The sequence below is a fragment of the Motacilla alba genome, chromosome 17, assembly GCF_015832195.1.
Source record: "Motacilla alba alba isolate MOTALB_02 chromosome 17, Motacilla_alba_V1.0_pri, whole genome shotgun sequence".
In the NCBI taxonomy this organism is placed as follows: Eukaryota; Metazoa; Chordata; class Aves; order Passeriformes; family Motacillidae; genus Motacilla; species Motacilla alba.
The window spans coordinates 2,286,385-2,306,476 of record NC_052032.1 but is presented as its reverse complement, the minus strand read 5'-3'; the positions used below and the strand labels follow the sequence as shown (position 1 = coordinate 2,306,476).

Here is a 20,092-nt window from a genome sequence, read left to right as displayed (position 1 = left end):
AAGAGCCCAACCCCAGCTGAGCACAGGCACCTTTCAGGAGCTGTGGAGAGTGATGAGGGCACCCCTGAGTCTCCTTTTCTCCAGGCTGAACACCCCCAGCTCCCTGCAGTACTCACAGAGAGCAGTGGTCAGCTTCTCAGGCTGGTCATAGTGCACCATGGCCACACAGAGAGTGTTGAGGGCCACCACGCAGAGCACGACCCAGTAGAAGCTCTGAGCCTTCACCATGCGCCGGATGAAGAAGCGGAACATCTTCTCTTTCCTCCTGAAGTAGGACGAGCTCTCGTTCTTCCCACTCTTCAAACTGGCACGGGCAAAGGGAGACCCTGGGACAGAAAGAAGAGTCACCACAGCCCATCCCAGCAGGGAAAAGGCTGGAGGGGGTTCCTGGGCACACAGAGCCTCTCCAAGCACCAGAACAGCTCAGCAGGAAGCTGGGGATGTTGAGAATGGGCTGAGCAAGGGCATCTTGCTTGTAATGAGGGATGAAGGCTGGGCTTTTAAAACTTCATGGGTCAATGCCTAGCCCCACCCTCTAAACTGGGCTTCCAGACTTTGCAGCAATCCTGATTGTCCCAGTTAAATTCATCACTTTTTCCTGGTTGACAGGGACAGAGCAGCAGGCACAGGGGATTTCTGCCCACGGTGTGGAGCACGTCCTCGTGGAGCTGGGTAGGTACAACAGGAAAGCTGGTCCCTGTTTTTCCTGCTCCAAGACCAGTTACTAGGGAATTGAGTGACTTCTCCTTAATTTACTCTCCAGCCTCAGCTATTTCTTTAGCAGAGGGCTCAACCATCCTCTGTGCATCAGACTTCGGGCTCAGCCATTCATTTGCCTCAATTCTGCCTCTATCAGCTCCATTTCCACTCTGGGCTGAAACCCTGGCAAAGAGTCAAGGGTTTCAACAATAGGAAGCTGATGGAAGAAATTATTCCTGATGCCAGCTCTCCCCCTGGGGTAGAGGCACTGCTCAAATGAAAAGGCAATCTCCAGCCGCTGCTGAGGCAGGAGAAATCAGGAATAAGGGAACAAACACATGGACCCCTTGGGGCTCCTCTGCAGCAGCCAGGGAAGCTGCTGCAAGCAGGGGAAATGGTGATTGTGCCAGGCTGGCCACTGCCTGTGCCAGTGGTTTGTGCAAGATATGATTGCTTCCCTTCCCCATCCTGGGATGGAGCATCCCAGCAGGAAGAGCAGGACATGTCCTCGTCCTTTCCTGGAGCAGGTGGCTCTCCTGGGCTCAGTGACATGAACAAAGAGTTCTGGCTTCAGCAGCCACATCTTGGAGTGTGACCACCTCCATGTCAACACTTGGAATGGGTGGGAATCTCACCCAGCCTCGTCCTGCCACATCAACCACAGCAGCCAGAGAAAGGATGAGGCATCCAGATGTGACAGCAGCGGGTTCTCAGAGCCTCAGAGCCCCACACAAGTGTGATGTTCCCCCGTGGAAAGTGAGCTCTCTGCTCCATTTCACATTTCTGGCCATCCACCAGCACTCCAAAAGCAGAGCTGGCCCTGGCCAGGTGTTGAACAAACTCCATGCGGAAAAAATCAGTGTGTTCTTCTGTTGGTTTGAAAATCCTGCCTTTGGCAGCTTGGAAGAGAAGAAATCACAGCGCTCCTCCTCTGCTCTGCTTCAAGACAACAAGAAGAGCCACAGTTTGGGATTTAGGCTGCTTCACATCACAGCACTGCTTAGCAGGTACAGAGCTCTCAGATAGCCAAGCCCCTCCGTACTCCCAGACTGGCAAAGGAACAGTGCTGCCCTCTCATTCCTGTCTGCTGATCTTCCAGAAATGCAAAGCAGTGATATTTAAACTGCTCTAACATGGAAAACATCTCCAGGCTTTGGTGTCTGGGAATCAAGGCAGTGCCCTGTGCCTAGTACAGCACACAGAGTGTGAAGCCAGTGGGAGTAGAAAGAAAAGAAAAAAAGCTAACAACTGCAGAGAGCACCCTGGGAAGTGTTTACCACTACAGAGCTTTATACTGCAGCTCTAAAGCTCATCAAGGTGCTTGAGTTTGAATTAAAGTGCAACATTTTCAGCCAATGGCCAGAGAGAGACCTGGCAAAGTCATCCCCACCCTGAGCTGCATCTTCACGTGGCACTCAGGGATTATTTGTTAGTTCTTCCACGCTCCTTCTGCTCCCATCTGAACACATTACAGAAAACCATCCAAAACCCCCTTTTCTCCAAAACAGATCCTTTATGCGTAATTGCCCACGTGATCTGATTGTTTATGCTCTGCATTTCAGCCTCTTCACAAGCCTGCAGAAGTAGCTGCTTAATCCATTCCTTCTTTTCTGCCTCGTTCCATGAATCAAAATCAAAGCCACTTTTCCCAAGTGGGTGAAGCACTCACAGAAGGTGGAAAGCACTGCTGTTATTTTCCCTGCCATATGCTCCCGAGACAGTTCCCAGCTCTGCCTCGGATTATTCCCGAGCCCAGATGCTCCATCATCCATGGCCACCTGAAACGCTGAACTCCAAGATCTGTTGGCGTGGCACTGGCTGCCCAGAGCCTGAAGGGACTTGGATTTGGAGGCAAAGATCTCATAATTATTGCAACCATGAGCAAATACTCCAAAAATGACCATTCCTTGTTATCCATGCAGGGATCTGAGAAAAAACAACAAACCAAACCAAAAATGCACACAGGCTGCTGCATTTTTGCCCTTTTTCAGCACCAAACCTCTCCTGGAAGTGGCAGCAGTTTCACCAGAAACCCTGCAGCCCAGGGGACTGTGGCAGCTCAGTGCTGGTGTCAGGAACATGCCAAGCCACGCTCATTTTCTGCAACCAACTCTTCCTTTAAAGGGGGAAAAATAAATTCCAGCAGCAGCTGTGATCCCTGAAAACATCAATGCCAACCTTCCAAAGGACAGTTGAGGCACTCATGCTGTGCAACAGCCACAGACACGGATTCTCAAATGTGCTGTTTGTGCTGCTCCTCCTGTGCATCCAGGATTTGCTGCTTCGTGGGGACTGGGCTGCCAAGACATTTCTTTGGAAGATAATGAGAACATCTGCTACTTCAGCAGCAAAACAGCCTCCAACAACAGGCACGGGAATGAGCAAAGCGCCCGACTGCAGAGCAGCAGGAGATGCTCTCCCACGGCTCTGAGGGGTTTGGCTCCAGCAGCTCCCTGAGGTGGGTGCTGAGTGCCCAGAGCCTCCCCTGGCAGCCCAGAGCTGCCTCTGCCTCCCCACCTGGGCAGATCTCAGCAGGGAATCAGCGCTGGGAGCTGCAGAACGGGCAGCACCTCCTCAGCCTGAGGATGCCAAATTCACCCCAGCAACACCCCACAGTGCAGGATGCCCTGCTCTGCACTGGATCTCCAGATCTGGCTTTAAAATCGCTTTAAGATCTTCCTCTAAGACAAGAATGAGAGAATTGAGGCCACTGCCCAGCACGTCCCAGTGACCACTCCCACAGCAAAGGCTGAGACATTTCAGCTGGGCATTAGTGGCCAAGGGGACTGTGGCCACTTCTTCTCCTCCCTCCAGCAGTGTTGTTTGGCAGATTTGGGGTTCATTAGCATGAATGAGCACATTCCAAGCAGAATCCCGGGAGGGCCAGCCCAGCAGGGACTGACCCAAGAGCTTTGCAGGGCTCTCCCAAGGGTGCAGCATGCAAGAGCTGAGGCAGGCAGTGCAGGGAGAGGGTGAAGCCACGGAGCTTTTTGCTTTGGGAAGTCGAGTGCTGCTGCTGCAGCAGTGGAAATTCATTCTCCTTCAGGAAACTGCAGCTTCTGGAGCAAAGGAGCCTCTCCAGAGGAGGAAACATGACATGGACAGGTTCAGGTGGAGATCGAAACCTCGGGGGATGCGAAGCCAGTACTCACCAACGGAGCAAATGTCTGTGAAATGGTCCTCACCTTCTTCTGCATGAATCAGGTCATTTTTGCTCTTCTTTATTGCGGCTCTTTTCAACACTGCGTGCAAATTAAAGAGAAAATGTCCCGTGAGGATGCAGAGTGGATTCTCTCTCCCCCTCCCTTCACTCTCCAGGGCCAGCATTTCCTTCCCAATGCCAGCTTAAAGCTCCCCCACCAGGGTACCCTGGAGCAAACCGGACAACCCACAACCTTGCAGGGCCTCTGCACGCCTCAGTGCCAGGGTGCTTCACTCCTTTGCCCTTCCAGCTCTTGAAGGTTTGCCAGGCACAGCTCTGCACGTTCCACTTCATGCAGCAGATGCAGGAGGGTGGGGGGTCGCTGCAGCTGCACCTTCAGCACAGCACAAAGGCTGGGCAGGGAAACTGGAGCTTCCTGAGCCCCACGGGGCTGGGAGATGAGTGCTGCCGCCCCTGGAACCACCAGTGCTGTTTGCAGCGGGCACCATGAGGGGGTCAGCGTTTACAGAGCTCGGTTTAGCACCCAGCCATGCCTCAAGGAGCAGAAATGCTGCGTGGAAAAAGCGGCCACACATCAGTGAGCAGCCTCTCAGCAGCACCCGGTGTGCAATCCCTGCCCCCTGGGGATGTCGGAATTCTTTGAAAACACTCTTTTTTTTCCTCCAAAAGCAGCTTTTAGTGGAGAGGGTAAACATCACTACATTTACTCCAACAGGGAATGAGAGCTCTGCACTGTCCACCCAGAGCACGGGGGGTGAGGCAGGAGCACTGAGGACGCTGCTCCCAGGACCACCTACCTGCAGAACCTTGAGAAGTGGCAGAAAAAAAAGTCACATTGGTACAGTTTGGTGACAGCTTCGAGACATACAGTAACTAAAGCAGCACTTTCTATCAGCAGTAAGACACCCCACGGTGTGGTGATACAGACTGGTCCGTGGGCACACACAGCAAAGCCACTCACGCTGCAGAGACTGCCCCGGGGAGGCTCCTCCACAACATCCCCTCACCCTAATTTTCTACAAATTCCTTTCCCACACTGCACGGATCGCCCTGCCCTGACAGAGACGTGGATGCGCTTCCTGCTCCTACGGGCTGTGCTTGAGTCACTTCAAGGGAACACCCAGAGCAGAGGGGAGGATGCTCTGAACCTGTGATCTGGATCCATTGTTTTGCGTTGCTTGTGCTCCTTGCTGCCCCACCCAGACCTAGGCTGAATCCTCAGTCCCAGCAATGCCAGCTCCGGGGTCCCTCAGGCTGTGTCTGTCCCATGCACTCCAGCGTGTCCAGGGCCATCCTCAGCACTGGAGCACAACCAGCACTGGGATTAAATTTTTCCAACACTCCCTGGCATGAACTGAGCAGCTTTTTATCTTCTGCCCCAGAAAACTCCTCCGTGTGTTTGGCAGTGAGGTTGTGCCATCTTTCCAGGCACGTCCCTGTGTTTTGGGGACTCAGAATTTACCACCATCGACTGTGGGCTGCTCCACACCAGTTGCTCCAAGGCTGGGAACATTCTCGGGCTCCTTTCGCTTTAGGATAAGAGAAGCCTGAGTATCTCTGGGTCTTTACTCCGTGCCTTGCGCTCACCTCGGGTTTCTCACAGCACTCAGCCTCTCAGACCGCTCCTCAGACACAAACTCCAGCGAAGCCTGGCAGCCCTGGCTGCGCCCAGGCGCCGGACAGGCTTTCCCAGCTCGCACACACCCCGGACACGCACACCAGGACTGGCCACGCACACCTCAGCCCTGACCTGCTGCAGCCCCAGCTCCTCCAGCCCCAAATCCTCCCCAGCGCAGGTCACCGGGCTGGCCGAGGCTGGAGCAGCGCCTGCAGAGCTGCACGGCCGGCAGCCAGGCAAAACCACCTGGGGACTGTCACCGGTGACCTGGGCACGGGGGTGGGGGGAAGCCGTCCCTGTGTGCCACCTAAGCCCCTGGTGATTTGCAATCCACTCACTGTTGTAGCTGCTGCCGCTGCCAGTCTCTGCCGGCGCCGTGCCTTGAGGAATCGGCCCTTCCGAGGCGGCCCTCCCTGACAGTGAATGGGAGGAGAAAAAAAAAGAGGGGGGGGAGGGAGGGGAGGGGAAAGGAGGAGACATGGGAGGACGAAAGATGGTCAGAAAAGGGAGAGGGAAGAATCTTTAACTGAGCTTTGAGTGGCTGGCGCATCCTAAGAGCTGTCGGGGCTGGAGGCACAGGGGGAGCATCCCCGTGGCCTCGCTGCTCGGCTCCTCCGGCCGTCCTGCCACGCTGGGCTCGCACGTCGGAAGGAAGCATCACCACACCCTGTTATGTCTTACTGCTTACAGCTAACAGGGGGCTCAGTCCCTTGGTCAGATCCGTTCGGAGCCCTGCCTTCTCTCGGTCAGCTCATTCGCTCTTGTCCATCCTTCTGGCAGCCTCTACCCCCTGCACACACAGCCAGCCACCCTCGGCAGGGCGTGGGCACCGACCCCGAGGGCACATCCCCATCCCGGGCCGGTGTGGGGTGTCCCATAACTGCTCCTCAGCCACCTGCAGCCTGCAGAAGGGGCTCTGTGGCCGGATTTGTGCCGGGTGCATGCGGGAGGATCCTCCTGCTCGGGAGGAAGGCGTGGCAGTGACAGCAGTGGAACCTCTCCCGTGGCACAGGAGGAAAATGCCCAGCAAAGCCACCTACCGTCCAGAGGGGACTTCTCTTCCGCGTTCTTGTCCTCCTCGGCCAGCATGACCTCCTCTGGAAAAGGAAAACCGGCCAGGGTCAGCCTCAGGCTCCTCACAGCCCTGCTCCGACAGCGGCTGGTGGGGCAGCAGGAGCCTGTCCCGGTGCCACCCAGCCCACCCCGGGGCCGCCCAGCCCATCCCAGGGCCGCCCAGCCCAGCCCAGGGCCACCCAGCCCACCCCCTGACAGGGTCTGCAGAGCAATTCATGGCTCAGGGCTGGGTTTCTCAAGGAATTCACAGAATCACTGGGTTGGAAGAGACCTTCAAGACCATGGAGTCCAACCCAGCCCCAGCACCTCAACTCAACCCTGGCACCCAGTGCCACATCCAGGCTTTGTTAAACACACCCAGGGATGGTGACTCCACCACCTCCCCGGGCAGCCACTCCAGAACTTTATCACCCTTTCTGTAAAAAACTTTTTCCTAATATCCAACCTAAACTTCCCTTGGCACAGCTGGAGGCTGTGTCCTCTGCTTCTGTCAGTGCTGCCTGGAGAAAGAGCCCAGCCCCAGCTGAGCACAGGCACCTTTCAGGAGCTGTAGGGAGTGATGAGGGCACCCCTGAGTCTCCTTTTCTCCAGGCTGAGCACCCCCAGCTCCCTCAGTGGGTCCTCACAGGGTTTGTGTTCCCAGCCCCTCTCCAGCCTCGTTGCCTCCTCTGGACACGCTCCAGGTCCTCAAGGTCCTTCCCAAACTGAGGGGCCAGAGCTGGACACAGCACTCAGGGTTTGGCCTCACCAGTGCCCAGTGCAGGGGCAGAATGACCTCCCTGCTCCTGCTGGCCACACCATTCCTGATCGAGGATTCCAAACCAATCACTTCCTCTGTGGGATCCCTCCTCAGAACCTCCCACGCCAGGTTCTTCAGCAGCTCTCATCCCCAAGGCACCTCTGGAGACCAAGGACCTCCCTCCAGACCAGGCAGGACCACAAATCCCACAAGCCCCAGGAAGGTCCCTCATGGCCATCCACGCTGGAGACAGTTTGGGGAAGATGCTCCACACCCATCACTGCTCTTTTGTCTCCAAAAAATCGGGATTCAGCCACGGGGAGCAGAGTGGTGGCACAGAGTGAGAGCAGCAGGGCCACACGGCAGGAGAGTCGCTGTCACCACAGAGCCATCGCATCAAATCTTTGTCCAAATAAAATCCACAGCAAGTTTTCCATGGGGGAACTCTGCCTGGCACAGCGATTGCAACACCACCCTTCCATTCCTCTGCAACTCATCTCCAAAATACAACCTTGCACTGTCCTAAATTAAAAAAAAAAAAAAAAAACAACAACCGAACCAAGAAATACTAAAAACCAACCTCCCAAAATGGAATAATTTTTATCAATGTGAAAAACAACCCAACTTCCTGAGGTTTCCCAGGCCATGCCATCCCCCTGGGCAGTTTGCAGCATTGTGCCAATACTTGAGACTGCACTCAGAACCACAGATTTTGGGTTTGCTGCTGGAAACTGATGTGGGGATCTGCTAAAGGACAACCCAAAGCAAACAAAACAGCTGGTAAACTCCAGACTTCCTTCTATTCTCATAAATGGCAAATTCACATGCCTGTAATTCCATCAATGTGGGCTCTTACTAAAACATCTGACACCATATTCCCACCAAATTTTGCTTTAAAGTCCATTTAAGCCAGTCTAGATGGAAGAGCAACTTCAGAAAAATAAATACAAACAAACCAGAGGCCAGACATCAAAGTGTGTAGCTGAGAGCTGTCTAGAAGGATACCAGAGGGATCAGCCTTATATAAGCCTATATAAGCCACAGAAGCCTTATATAATCTCTTTATTAATCATCTGGGAGAGAGAGGGAATGATACTTTAATAAGACAGCAAAATGAGAAGGCTGAAAAATAATACCAAGGGCTGAGGAAGGCTGGAAAACCAAGCAGAGGGGAAGGAAATACAGAAGTGCAAAGTAATGCACCAGAGATGTGAAAGAAAGGAGAGCTGAGCAGGGTAAAAATGTCAGATGAGCTCAAAGCTGCACTTCAAAAGGTGTAAAGTCCTTCCAAAAACCCACAAGTTGTGCCTGAAATCCCCGCCTACAATTCAGGTGGTTTTCAAGTCTTCTTAAGACAGGTCAGAAGAGTGAAATGGGCTTTTTTTAGACAGTTCAAGAGAATTCTCTGACCAGCCAGCACCTCAGACCAAAAGGTTCTTCTCAAGTTCTCCCCAGGGAAAGCTGCACTGATATTTGGGGGCTAAAATATGGGAGGACTAAAATGACAATTCCCATTCTGACTGCCCTGAAACACGAGGAAGGGATGGGAGATCCTTCCCAAAGGCTCTGCTATACTGGATTCCCACCTACAAATTACTCTTACAAGACAATTCTGCAAACCTTTATCCCAAATTCAGGGTCCTGGATTGGTGCTCAAAGAAACCTCCATCCATAAACACAGCTGGGCTCAGTTTTGCTGTTCCTTTAAAATAACCCAACCTTTTTTCACCTCTGAAATTCCCTCAAGCCTCGCTCTCCTCCCGCAGCACTCCCAGGTTCTCTCCCTTGATCATTATTCCTGTCTGCCTCGTGTCCTCTGGGAATCCAAAGGACCACAGCTACCCCAGGAGGTTTTTAAGGCTAAAAAGAGAGCTCAGCAGGTCACTGAGCACTGCCAGGAGGGGTTTTTCACCAGCCAGCATCCTGAACAGAGGCTCAGGAGCTGCTTTGCCTTTAGTCACCCCTAACAGAGCCTGGAAGGAGATAATTTGGCACCTGAAAAACTCCCCAGAAATGGTGCCGCTGCATGAGGAGAAATGTTCAGCAGAGAGATGGGACCAGATCAGCAATTCTGAGCCTCCAAACAAAGGCTCAGGGGCTTTGCCAGGGTATCAGAGCCAGGGGTGTCTCAGCAGCAAGAGGAATTTTTGGTCATTAAGTGCTGGGTTGGAAATAAAGGCAAAGCAGCTGAGAAAGTGGTGCCCCTTCTCCTCCTCTTTGGTGTGGGGAAAGAGGACATTGGGGGCTCAAAGGAGCAGCAGATTACTGGAAATAACAAAGACTAAATGAATTTAATTTCTGTCTGGGTAAACAGAAAAAGTTGATAAAAATGCAGCCCTCAGAAGTGGCTGTCACACCCTCGCAGGGAGCTCTGCTTTCTTTGTGGCAATTACCCTGCCTTGGCATCTCGCTCGGGTTCTTTGCTGGAGGTGTCTGTTCCCATCTCTCTCAGGGGCTCAGGGCTCTGTTCTTCTAAAGAAAGCTGAAACCTGAAGTTCAGAAAGCTCTGCCATGCCAAGGGATGGCCTTGAAGTTACAGAGGGCTGGCAGAGAGAGCTGAGACCATTCCCAAAGCCTGGCACTCCAGGAGAACAGAAGCTCACTCCAGTTTGGTGTGAAAAAGGTGGATTTGGAAAGAATTAAAATGCAAAAGACAAGAAACTTGATTAGCCCTGATTGGGAAGACTTAGAGTCTCTGAGCAAAGTGTTTTCCAAATGATTCATGTCCTTGTAAGATAAGAGAAACATCTTCAAAAGAATATTTGTGGGCTTATAAACCCTTTACTCAGTGTGGAGAACTTGTAGTTCCCTGTTCTCCAAAAATTCCAGCCTTGGAGTTCCTGCAGTTCTGAGTTCAGTGGAAAAAGCAGCAGGGGCAAAATCATTTGCATGGATTGCATTGCTTGGCACTTTTTAATTCCTCTGGAAAGGACAACTGCCTTCAAACTGAAGGAGGGGAGGTTTAGGTGGGATATTGGGAAGGAACTGTTCTCTGTGAGGGAGGGCAGGCCCTGGCACAGGGTGCCCAGAGCAGCTGTGGCTGCCCCTGGATCCCTGGAAGTGCCCAGGGCCAGGCTGGATGGGGCTTCCACCCCAAACCAGTCTGGGATTCTATTAAAATTCAGATTACTGACATTAATGAGAAACATTAAAGACACTTCAGAGTGGTCAATGAGCAATAACCACAGTGTCAAATTAAAATTATTGACTGAGGGGAGGTAGGGCACAGGTAAAGAGGTGATTTTAGTCACTCACACTTCCCTTGGTGCTAAAACAACACTTGAGACAAAAACCTGAGCACTACAAAGGACAAGGTCACCTCCTGTCCAGCTCCAGCAACTACACAGAATATGTAAAAATCTACAGAGCAAAAACCATCTAAGGATTAAGACATCATTTTGTGAAGCACTGGAATGCAGCTTTCCACTCTTCCTGCCTTGCATCAAAAATAAACGAGGGGAAAAAAATCAACAAACCAAATACTCAGGGAGGATATTAGAAATATTGGCAACCTGATGAGGCTCCAGGGGAAGAGAGAGGATTGGGCTGATTGGTTCTGGGTGCTCTAGAGCAGGAAAAAATAAGATGAAACAAGGTAGAGGGAGATTAGAGAAAGAAAAGTAATTAAAAGAACTCCTGATTTATTCCTCTCGCTGCAGAAAGGCAGCAGAATTAAAGTGAGGGCAGGACACAGCTCCGTGGGGTTGGTTTGGTTTTTAAAATCAAACTGAGTGTTAACACATGACACTCTCTGCTCCAAGAGTCAACGAGGTCAAGGCTGGCAGAAGGACTTAAAAACAATTAGATATTCCCAGGAATAATGACCAAATCCTCCAGAGTTCCATTAAAGCAGAATCCCAGGAGATTTTGCTCTTCCCTTTGTGCAAACAGCTCCTGCCTGGGGCTGCTGCAAGATTTCTGTCCGCTTCTGCCTGTCCCCCCTGGCTGGATCTTCCCCCTCCAATCCTGGAGAAGGAATTCCAGATCATTTCACAGCTGAAATCCCCAAACCAGACCTGGGAAATCCCCGTGGACGGCACAGTCCCAATTTTCAGTGCTTCAGTCCTAAAGCCTGGATTCTCTGCTCTGCTTTGCCTTCACGCTGCATTTTTATTCCAAGATTTTATTAACACTGCTAAGCTGATTTTAATTACTGTTATTATTCAGCTGTACAAGGAGGCTCTTTTATATTCCTATTGTATTCTCAACAATGCCTTTCCAGAGTATTTTTAACATTCCCTGATTCAGCTCTTTTGCATGCACTTCCCTGTTCCACAAAGCCTTCTGGATTGTGTGTTATTAGGCTGAAAAATGTGCATTTTCCAGCAGTTTCGCTCCAGATTGGTGTGGCATTTATTCAGTCCTGGCAAAAAAAGAAATGGAAGAGCCAGGAATTCCCACAGGGATGGGAACTGGAACAGAGGTTGACTGTACATTTTACAATTTCGCCATCCTAAGTTCAGCTGGTGATGGGCAGAGCAGGCCCAAAGTGACAAAAAGCCACCTTCAACCCTGCAGGGGAATTCTCACCTCTGTATTAGTGATGGAGATCAGGATTAAGAGACCAAAAATCACCAAGAGCCTTAAAAGCAAGACAGGATGAGAAAGGGAAAAGCCCAGACAACCCTGCTCCAGCCACTGGGCCAGGCAGGAATTAATCTGAGTTTGAGGCTGCACAGAAGCTGTAAACTAATGAGAAGATAAATTCTAAATGGAAAGGAAAGGGAATTCTTTATTTTCTGATTCCTCCAGAAGCAAAGAATGAAGGGTGGCTGCCTGAGTTGCTGCTCAACAGTCACAGTGAATAAAAGTCTGACAACACAAGCGGCCCTCGATTGTGACTCAGTGCAGTGCTACAAGAAATAATGGGTTTAAAGGACCACATAAACTGCTGATATTTCTATTTTACATTTCACTTGTAAAGAGCAAAGATGAAGCTCATCTGTCTAAAATGGCATTCAGGAATCCATTTGAGAAACCAGCACTTCTTTTCCTCCCCATCATTGTTTTAAAAGGCCTTTTCACTTGGCTCAGATGTTGAAAAGCAAGCAAGGAGGAAATTACCCCCCATTTCCTTGATGCTGCATGAAAGAATTGACTGTGGTTATGTCAATATATAAATATCAGCTGCTCCATAAGGCAGGAAGGTTATTGGTAATCGTTGCAGTCTGATAAAAATGCTATTTTCCGTTAAATTAATGTGTCTGGGTCCTGGTTAAAGTTGCTCACGCCTTGCAATAAAGAGCAATGTTCAGTTCCAGTGGTTATAAATCAATGTTAATATGGGCTGGGGGGAAAGTCGTGCAAGTGATCTTTGTAGCTCATAAAAAATGCCACTTGGGTGGGTTTTACCAGCACAGAAAGAAAGGCTGATAAACCAGCTGGGGCAGGGAGTAAATAAAACAGAAATTACTCATGGAAGGGAACAGTTCCCCTCTGTGCAGGCTTTGGGCACTCACTCACTGTGGATGCAACAGCCTGATCAAAAAGTGAGAAAGCAAAGCTCGTTTTCTCGCTTTCTGACCAGGCTGTTGCATCCACAGATCACTTTTTCTATTATCCTGTATTAGAACAATTGCTTTGATCTCAGCAGTAAAGCTGGCTCAGCTCCTTTAGTTTTGCTTAAACCAAACCGAGATCTTTTTGCAATAACTTTGGTGCAAACGCTCAGAAAAAATTCCAACAACACCAACAAGTGCTGGCCGGGCCCTCCCCAGGCTTGGCCACACCAAGGACTAATTCTGAAGCCCACCACCAGACCTCCCCTTGCCCCAGAACACATCCAGGCAAGCCCGGGAGATGCCTGCCTTACCTGCTTTGAAGATCCACTCCAGGTAGCCGTTGAGCTCGCGCTCGATTTGCTGCTGCCTGCGGAGCTTCAGGAACGCCCGGCGGTTCTCCACCCGCTCTCGCTCCTTGGCAAATTCACTGCGGGCACACAAGAGAGGGAAAATCCATCACAGGCAGCCAGGGCAGGCACACAGCCTTCCCTCGGCCTTCCAGAGGAGTTCAGGGAGCCTGTGGAGTCCAGGATGGGAGGAGGGAGTGGAAAGCACAGCAAGGGACTCATTGTTGTCCTGGTGCCTTGAGAAGGCTGACCTAGAACAGAGACTGGACAGAGCTAAAGAATAAAGCAGGGATTTATTCAAAGGATCTCCTCAATGGATGCACCTTGGGCAGCACAAGAGCCCAGCCAGGGCTGCGCCCAAGAGGAACCAAAATGGTCCCAAAATGCACGAGCGCTCCCGGGGTCTCTCCCTTGGATCAGTTCTGCTCCATTTGCACCTTGCAGTTCATTGTCCAGTTCCAGCTTTAGCCCATGCACTCCCATCCTGTTTGTTTTTCTCTCCTCAGCCCACGGTGTTTGTGCTCCTGGGCTGAGATTTGAATCATTTGTCCTTGGTGCCCAGCTGGAGCAGGAATTGTTTTGTCTCCCTGCTCTGTGCAGAGCTCACCATCCCCTGATGTGAAGCCCAGACCCACACACTAAAGCAGCACAGAATGTGAAAAATAGAAAAGCTCAAACCTGAGGCATCAGTCCAACTAATTATTCCTCAGCTGCCTCTCTTATCCTGAAAAAGACCTGAAAAATTCCATGTGCACACACCACAGCCAGTCATGAAACACAAATTATCATCCTCAACGCTAAAAACCATCCTCCAGCTCTCTCCACAGCACAATCTCCTCTAGAAGCCAAGATTGTCACAGACATCAGCACTTTTCTAAAGGGATCTGTTCTTCCCTGTCAGTCTTTCTTCACGTTTTCCCAGGCTTGGTGATTGTGACAAGCACAAGTCAAATGAGAACTGGGTGGGGATGGGTTGAGGTGAAATAGCCCAGATGTCCTGGGCTGAGGGTAAAAATGATCCTGCTGTTTGCTGAGATCCCATGGAAATCAAGAGTTTGGATATCATCACTAGAACAGGGCAGGCAGAAAGGACAGGTCATCCGACCATCACAGGAATCACGTCCAAGTACATCCTGCCAGTCTAGCTTGAAGAGAAGGTGAGAAAAAAGTGCAGCCACCAGCCTGACAACCCACACTGGGGCCTTCCCCAAGCTAATTCCTGGCACCTCTGGAATGTTATTTTCTGGACACATGAAGGTGTCCAGCTGCCATTTATGGAGTTCTGACCAGCCCCTGCAATCCCTGTTTTAAGCACTCACTGGAGTGTCTCCCACAGGAACTTTGTGTGGATAAATGTGGGATCATGAGGCTTCAGTCCCCCAGCACATCTTAACTCTTCTTTGTCCTTCACACCTTCACTTTACAATTAATTAATCAGCTAACTAATGATTTTTACTAAAATCCCACCTAATCAACCCACATATGCTCATCAAAAGCCAACAAGGAGGAGGAGCTGGGAAAAGGGTGGAAGAATGGGGGGAAAAGGAGTTCCAAGTGCCAGGGGCAGCTTTGTATTCCCAATCTGCAGCTGCTCCTTCAAAGGTGCCACTTGTGCTTCGTTTGGTAGGGATGTGACCCATGGAGAAGGGACTGAGGGAAGACCTGGCACTGATGGGAGGGCTGGGCTGGAATCTTCATTTTGGAGCCCATCCCAGGCTCCTGACTCCCCTCTCCTGTCCCCACCTGCCAGGACAGCCCCTGTCCCCATCCTCGGAACAGAGGGAGTCCAAACACAACTCTGAGCTGACAGCTCCTCCCTGACACTCAGCACATCCTCAGGGTGATCCAGATCCTGCAGTGTCAGCTGTGTCACCCCTCTTCCCTTTTCATGCTCTCATTCCTGCTTCAGCCCCTGCTGCCTGGGGCCACAGACCTTCCCTCAGTCTGGATTTGTGTCTGGAGCAGGAGGAATGAGATCAGGCAGCACGAGGTGACAACGTGCATTTCATTTTCCAGGAGTGGCGTTGGGGGCTGGCGTCAGCACAGGCTTCCCAAAGGAGAGACAGCAGCAATGGGAAGTTTCCTGGAGGACCTCCGTGGGCAGGAAGGACAGCAGATGAGCCATGGCACTGCTCCCTCACCCCTCAGGAGCAGCAAAGGGAGAGCTCTCCTTGCAGAGCTTTTCATCTTCTGCCAGGTCCTGTCTGGCCTGAGGATAGTAAAAGTTACCCAGGACTTGTCCCTTTTATCACAACTTTATATTGCAAAGTCACAAAACAGAAAGGACCTACAAGGATCAGAGTCCAAAATCTCAAGTGGAAAGTCTGTACTTTAAAAGTGTAAGAAAATGAGGGAGAAACTGCTGGAAGTTGCAAACCTTCAGCAGTTTCTGTACAGCCAAACACAGATCTCTCAAGGCACCAGTGAGGGACATTGTGAGGTTAAAGCCACCTGTGCCCTCCTGCTCCCTGGAACTGGCAGCTTTGGCCACCACAGAATCCCAGAATTGTTTGGGTTGGAAGGGACCTCAAAGCCCATCAAGGCCACCCCTGCCATGGCAGGGACACCTCCCACTGTCCCAGGCTGCTCCAAGCCTTGTCCAGCCTGGCCTTGGACACTGCCAGGGATCCAGGGGCAGCCCAGCTGCTCTGGGCACCCTGTGCCAGGGCCTGCCCACCCTGCCAGGGAACAATTCCTAATTCCCAATATCCCATCCATCCCTGCCCTCTGGAAGTGGGAAACCATTCCCTGTTGTCCTGTCACTCCAGGCCCTTGGAAATTGTCTCTCTCCATCTTTCCTGTACCTTCAGGCCCTGCAGGCCACTCTGAGGTCCCCCCAAAGCTTCTCCTGTGCAGGTGAACAATCCCAGCTGTGCCAGCCTCTCCTCCCAGCAGAGCTGCTCCATCCCTCTGATGCCCCTGGTGCCTCCTCTGGATCTCTGCAGCAGCTCCAGCTGCTCCCTGTGCTGGGCCAGGGCTGGGGCAGCTCTGCAGCTGGGGTCTCACCTGAGCACAGGGCACAGGGGCACAATCCCCCTGCCCTGCTGCCCACGCTGGGCTCAGCCCAGGGCAGGGGCTTCAGGGCTGGGGCAGCTCCAGCTCTCACCCCCAGCACCCCCAGGTCCCTCTCCAGGGCTGCTCCAGCTGCTCATCCCAGCCTGGATTGGTCCTGGGGGTTCTCCTGACCCAGGGGCAGCTCCAGCACTGCTGAAACCTCCTGAGGTTCCTGTGGGCCACTGCTTGAGCTTGTCCACACCCTTGCCCAGGCATTGCTGTCGAAGCTGGGAATGTAACTTCCAGGAGAAGGCAAATCCTTGAGTCCCTGCCCATGAAATTCCTCCTGAATGCTCCAGAGCTGCTGCACAATCAGGTTCAAGACTGGAGGGTCTTGATTTAGGATCTTCCTGGTAAGAGGATCTCCACTTGTTCCTTCTCATTTCAGGAGATGGTAGAGAGGTTTGGTGAAGCTGGGACTTGTGAAAAAGAGGGTTTTCTATATGAAATGAAATAATAATGATGTGTGTCTCTTCCACTACATCCATCACCATTCAGGAACTGAAATATTCCCCATTTGCTGCAACTAGAAAACTCCCAGAATTTCCCTTTGAGAGCTCTTCAACAGATTTCAGAACACATTCAAAGAAAGGGGGGGGGGAATGATATCAAAATGCCTTATTTCATCTAAAAATATTTCAACTGAAGTTTCCCTGCCAGCTCCAAATGAAAACACAGAGACCCTCATGGGAAGGGTTGGGAGCAGTAAATAGGTTTCCACTTTTATTCAGTATAATTCCCATTTATGCCATTGACTTGCAAAAATCTCCCAAATAAGGAAAGACCTGAGCAGGAATTTGCTGCTTCCTGCCCAGTTTTACCCCCAGGATTTTTTTCAGAGCTGGTTTTTCACCCTTTGGCCAGTTCTGGAATGTGTAATGATGTTTTTTGTGAGGGTGGAGAGGTCTTGGCACAGAGCACGTGTGGCTGCCCCTGGATCCCTGGCACGCCCAAGGCCAGGCTGGATGGGTTGGGAGCAGCCTGGGGTGGTGGAAGGTGCCCCTGCCCACCTTGTAGCTGATTGCACAGAGACAGCAGGAACAAGCAGGATTCCAAGGCAGTGCATCCATCATGCAAACCACATCCAGTCAGGCTCCACGTGTCACATTTTTCTCCTCGAGAGTGGCTGGTGCTTAATGTCACCAGGAAATGGATGGTTGCTGCTTTCCACCTTGGTGGGTGGAGGAGGGAAATCAATCTCGCTGTGAAATATGCACTGAGACAGCCACTCCAGGGCAATACCAGAGCCCCCCGAGCCACACAAGAGACACAGGCAGCTCCTAAATAACCACCAGGGTCAGTAAACTTAATAAACTAATGAAATTCTTACAACTGCTTTATCCACGTTGGCCTTAAATTAAAAATCCTGTCACACCAAAGAGGGATAAAAATCAACAACCCACAATCATCATCCCCTGAGTGTGTGATTAACTTTCCTGTGTGACAGCAGAGAGCTGGGATGGAGCATCCTAAATTCTCCTCCTGTTTTGGCTTGCATGGCACACGCCCAGGGCAGCGGCAGTACAAGACGGATCGCATCCTCAAACCTCTGCAATTTGGGTTTGCTGCTCAGAAATCAGCCAGAAATGCTTCCCACTGGCGGGGAAGAGGCAGAGAGAGAGGAGACAGCACCGCTGTCATCCCTACGCTAATAGTGCTGCTGATTAGCGACTCGTAATTACAGCACAGGTAATTAGCTCCTCATTGAGAAGGATCCCACGTTCAGATCTCAGGAAATCTCAGACTCTACACGGCAGAGCAGCCGCCATCCACGGAGTTGAAGTGTTGCTGAGCAAGCAGCAGATCTTGGAAGGACTCTGCCAGCTACTCCTGGAAAGCAGCTGCGAAGAACTTTTGGAATTTCAAGTCTTCAAATTAACAAAAAAAAAAAAAAAAAAAAGCTAATGAGTTTTAGGACTGGCTTGGTCTCCAGCCTGAGTACATCCAAGGAATGCAGAAAGCTGGGCCTGGATGGCAAGTGACACTTCAGGAGCTGTGGGGACAGCCAGTCCTGCCTGGATGTGGGAAATCCAGGACTCCTCAACAACTGACCAATATGATCAAGCAGAAGCCGTTTATTGTTTACCTTACACACATTTTTATAGATTCTACAAATGGCTAAGTACACACTTCTTGATTGGTGCCTTTGTCTCGTTCGCTCGTTTTCTGCCTGCATTCCTCAGAGTGTGTGATTGGTTACAGTCCAGGTGTTTCACAGTCCTCTGTTACCCAGCTCTTGCTGTCTTGGTAGTCAGTTTTTCAGCCTCTTCTTTCTTAATTCAGCACAATTTATGTTCCAGTAGCCTTGACAAATTCCTGAGGCTTTGATAACAAACTTAGAAGCAGGCTGCTGGTGCACACTGTGGCCTAACCCTTGCAAATACATTACAACACCTGGAGAAACAAGGCTTGATAAAGCAATGGATAGCAGGTGACACCTCAGGAGACACAGGGACAGCCACTCCTGCCTGGAATAACAAGGATTCCATAGAGCAATGGATGGCAAGTGGCATCTCAGGAGGCATGGGGACAGCCAGTCCTGCCTGGAGGAACAAGGATTGATAAAGCAGTGGATGGCAGGTGACACCTCAGGAGCTGTGGGGACAGCCAGTCCTGCCTGGAGGAACGCAGTCCTGGGCAGTGCAGAGCAGCCAGGGCATCAGATCAGGAACCAGGCACCCCAAAGGCACCCACCTTTGGAGTTTCTCACTGAAACTCCTGAAGGAGAGGAGGAAAGGCAACCACAGCAGAGGCTGAAGTAGCCACAGCAGCAGCAGGAGGCAAGGGACAAGGGGAAGGATTGGGGGAGAGGAGAGAGGGATTTCTTCCCTGTGGCACACAAAGCTGGGAGAACGTTGGTGAGTTAGAAATACACTGTTAAAAGTTAGAAACTTGGCTTGGGGAAGAAAAATCTGAATAGAAAAGCAGTGCAATTTCCAGCTGCCTGGACACGACCCAGAGCTGGGAAGATGCAAACCCAAGAGGACAAATCTTAGCTGGCACTTTGCACCCATGAGGGCTGCAAACAGAATGACAGGAGAGCAGCAAAAACATGGATTTCTTCCCCGTAACATCAGATCTTTACTGCAGCAAGGATCAGGAAAAGTTCAGGATGAGCTGACTTTGATTATTCTCATCCACAGACAAAATCCTTAGCAATCTGCAGGCAAAACTAAAAATAATTTGATGCCTCTGACTTACTGCTCTGAAAACATGAATAGAGATGAATGTGGTGTATTGTGAAATCACTGGTTTCAAATAGTCCTAAAAATCAGGACCAGGTCACCACTGAACACAGGCAAAGCATCTTGATTGGAAAGGCCCCATGGAACAAGAAGGGAAAGCATGGAAATGCACCTCATTTGGGCAAGGAAAAGCCTGAGAGAGGTGAAAGGAAGCCCACCTGTGGGGCACAGAGAGAGCACACTGAAAACTGCTGGAACGAGAGGAAACCAAACAATGGATTCACCTGAAAAGCCAGAATTTTCTTATAATTCTTTTGTGCTGGTGACAGTTGGCACCTCTAAGAGAAGTTTTACTGCAATTTGCTGAAAAGTCTGAGTTAATTAAAGAAGGAAAGCCCAGAGGCCTGAGCTGACAAAGCTCTGTGGCTCCTCAGCCGCCCCAAGAAACACATTTTTGTTTCTATTTCACCTGGAGCTGCAGCCAGCCAGGATCCCACTGGGAAAGGTCCAGACTGAGCCCAAAGAGCTGCTTAACCCATCCCAATGTCCAGTGTTGAGGAATAAGCACTGGCTTCATCAATCCTGCACAGGGAGAGCTGCTCCTGCTTCCCCCTCATTGCTCTAAAGAGGGGAATCTCATCTCTCCTCCAGCAGCCGATAAGGGATGGGAGTATCTGGAAAGAATGATCTCTGAGCACCCAGTCAGGCTTCA

At 51.1% G+C, this 20,092-nt stretch overlaps 1 protein-coding gene across 29 annotated transcripts in view; it reads right to left on the bottom strand.

The window, feature by feature from the left end:
• The window catches only part of CACNA1B (calcium voltage-gated channel subunit alpha1 B), a 299,842-nt gene that overhangs the window by 132,834 nt on the left and 146,916 nt on the right, over nucleotides 1–20,092 (bottom strand). For 16 of the 29 annotated variants that reach the window (XR_005259272.1, XM_038156186.1, XM_038156187.1 and 13 more), the window contains exons 8-12: nucleotides 13,106–13,221; nucleotides 6,521–6,577; nucleotides 5,819–5,893; nucleotides 3,852–3,941; nucleotides 117–326 (exon numbers count right to left, since the gene is read on the bottom strand). Coding sequence is in view for 28 of the 29 variants with exons in the window: in XM_038156186.1 (XP_038012114.1) it covers nucleotides 117–326; nucleotides 3,852–3,941; nucleotides 5,819–5,893; nucleotides 6,521–6,577; nucleotides 13,106–13,221 (548 nt within the window). In the remaining variant the exon portion in view is untranslated. The remainder of the gene's footprint in view (nucleotides 1–116; nucleotides 327–3,851; nucleotides 3,942–5,818; nucleotides 5,894–6,520; nucleotides 6,578–13,105; nucleotides 13,222–20,092) is intronic. The other 13 variants (XM_038156193.1, XM_038156200.1, XM_038156201.1 and 10 more) reach the window with 3 other exon arrangements.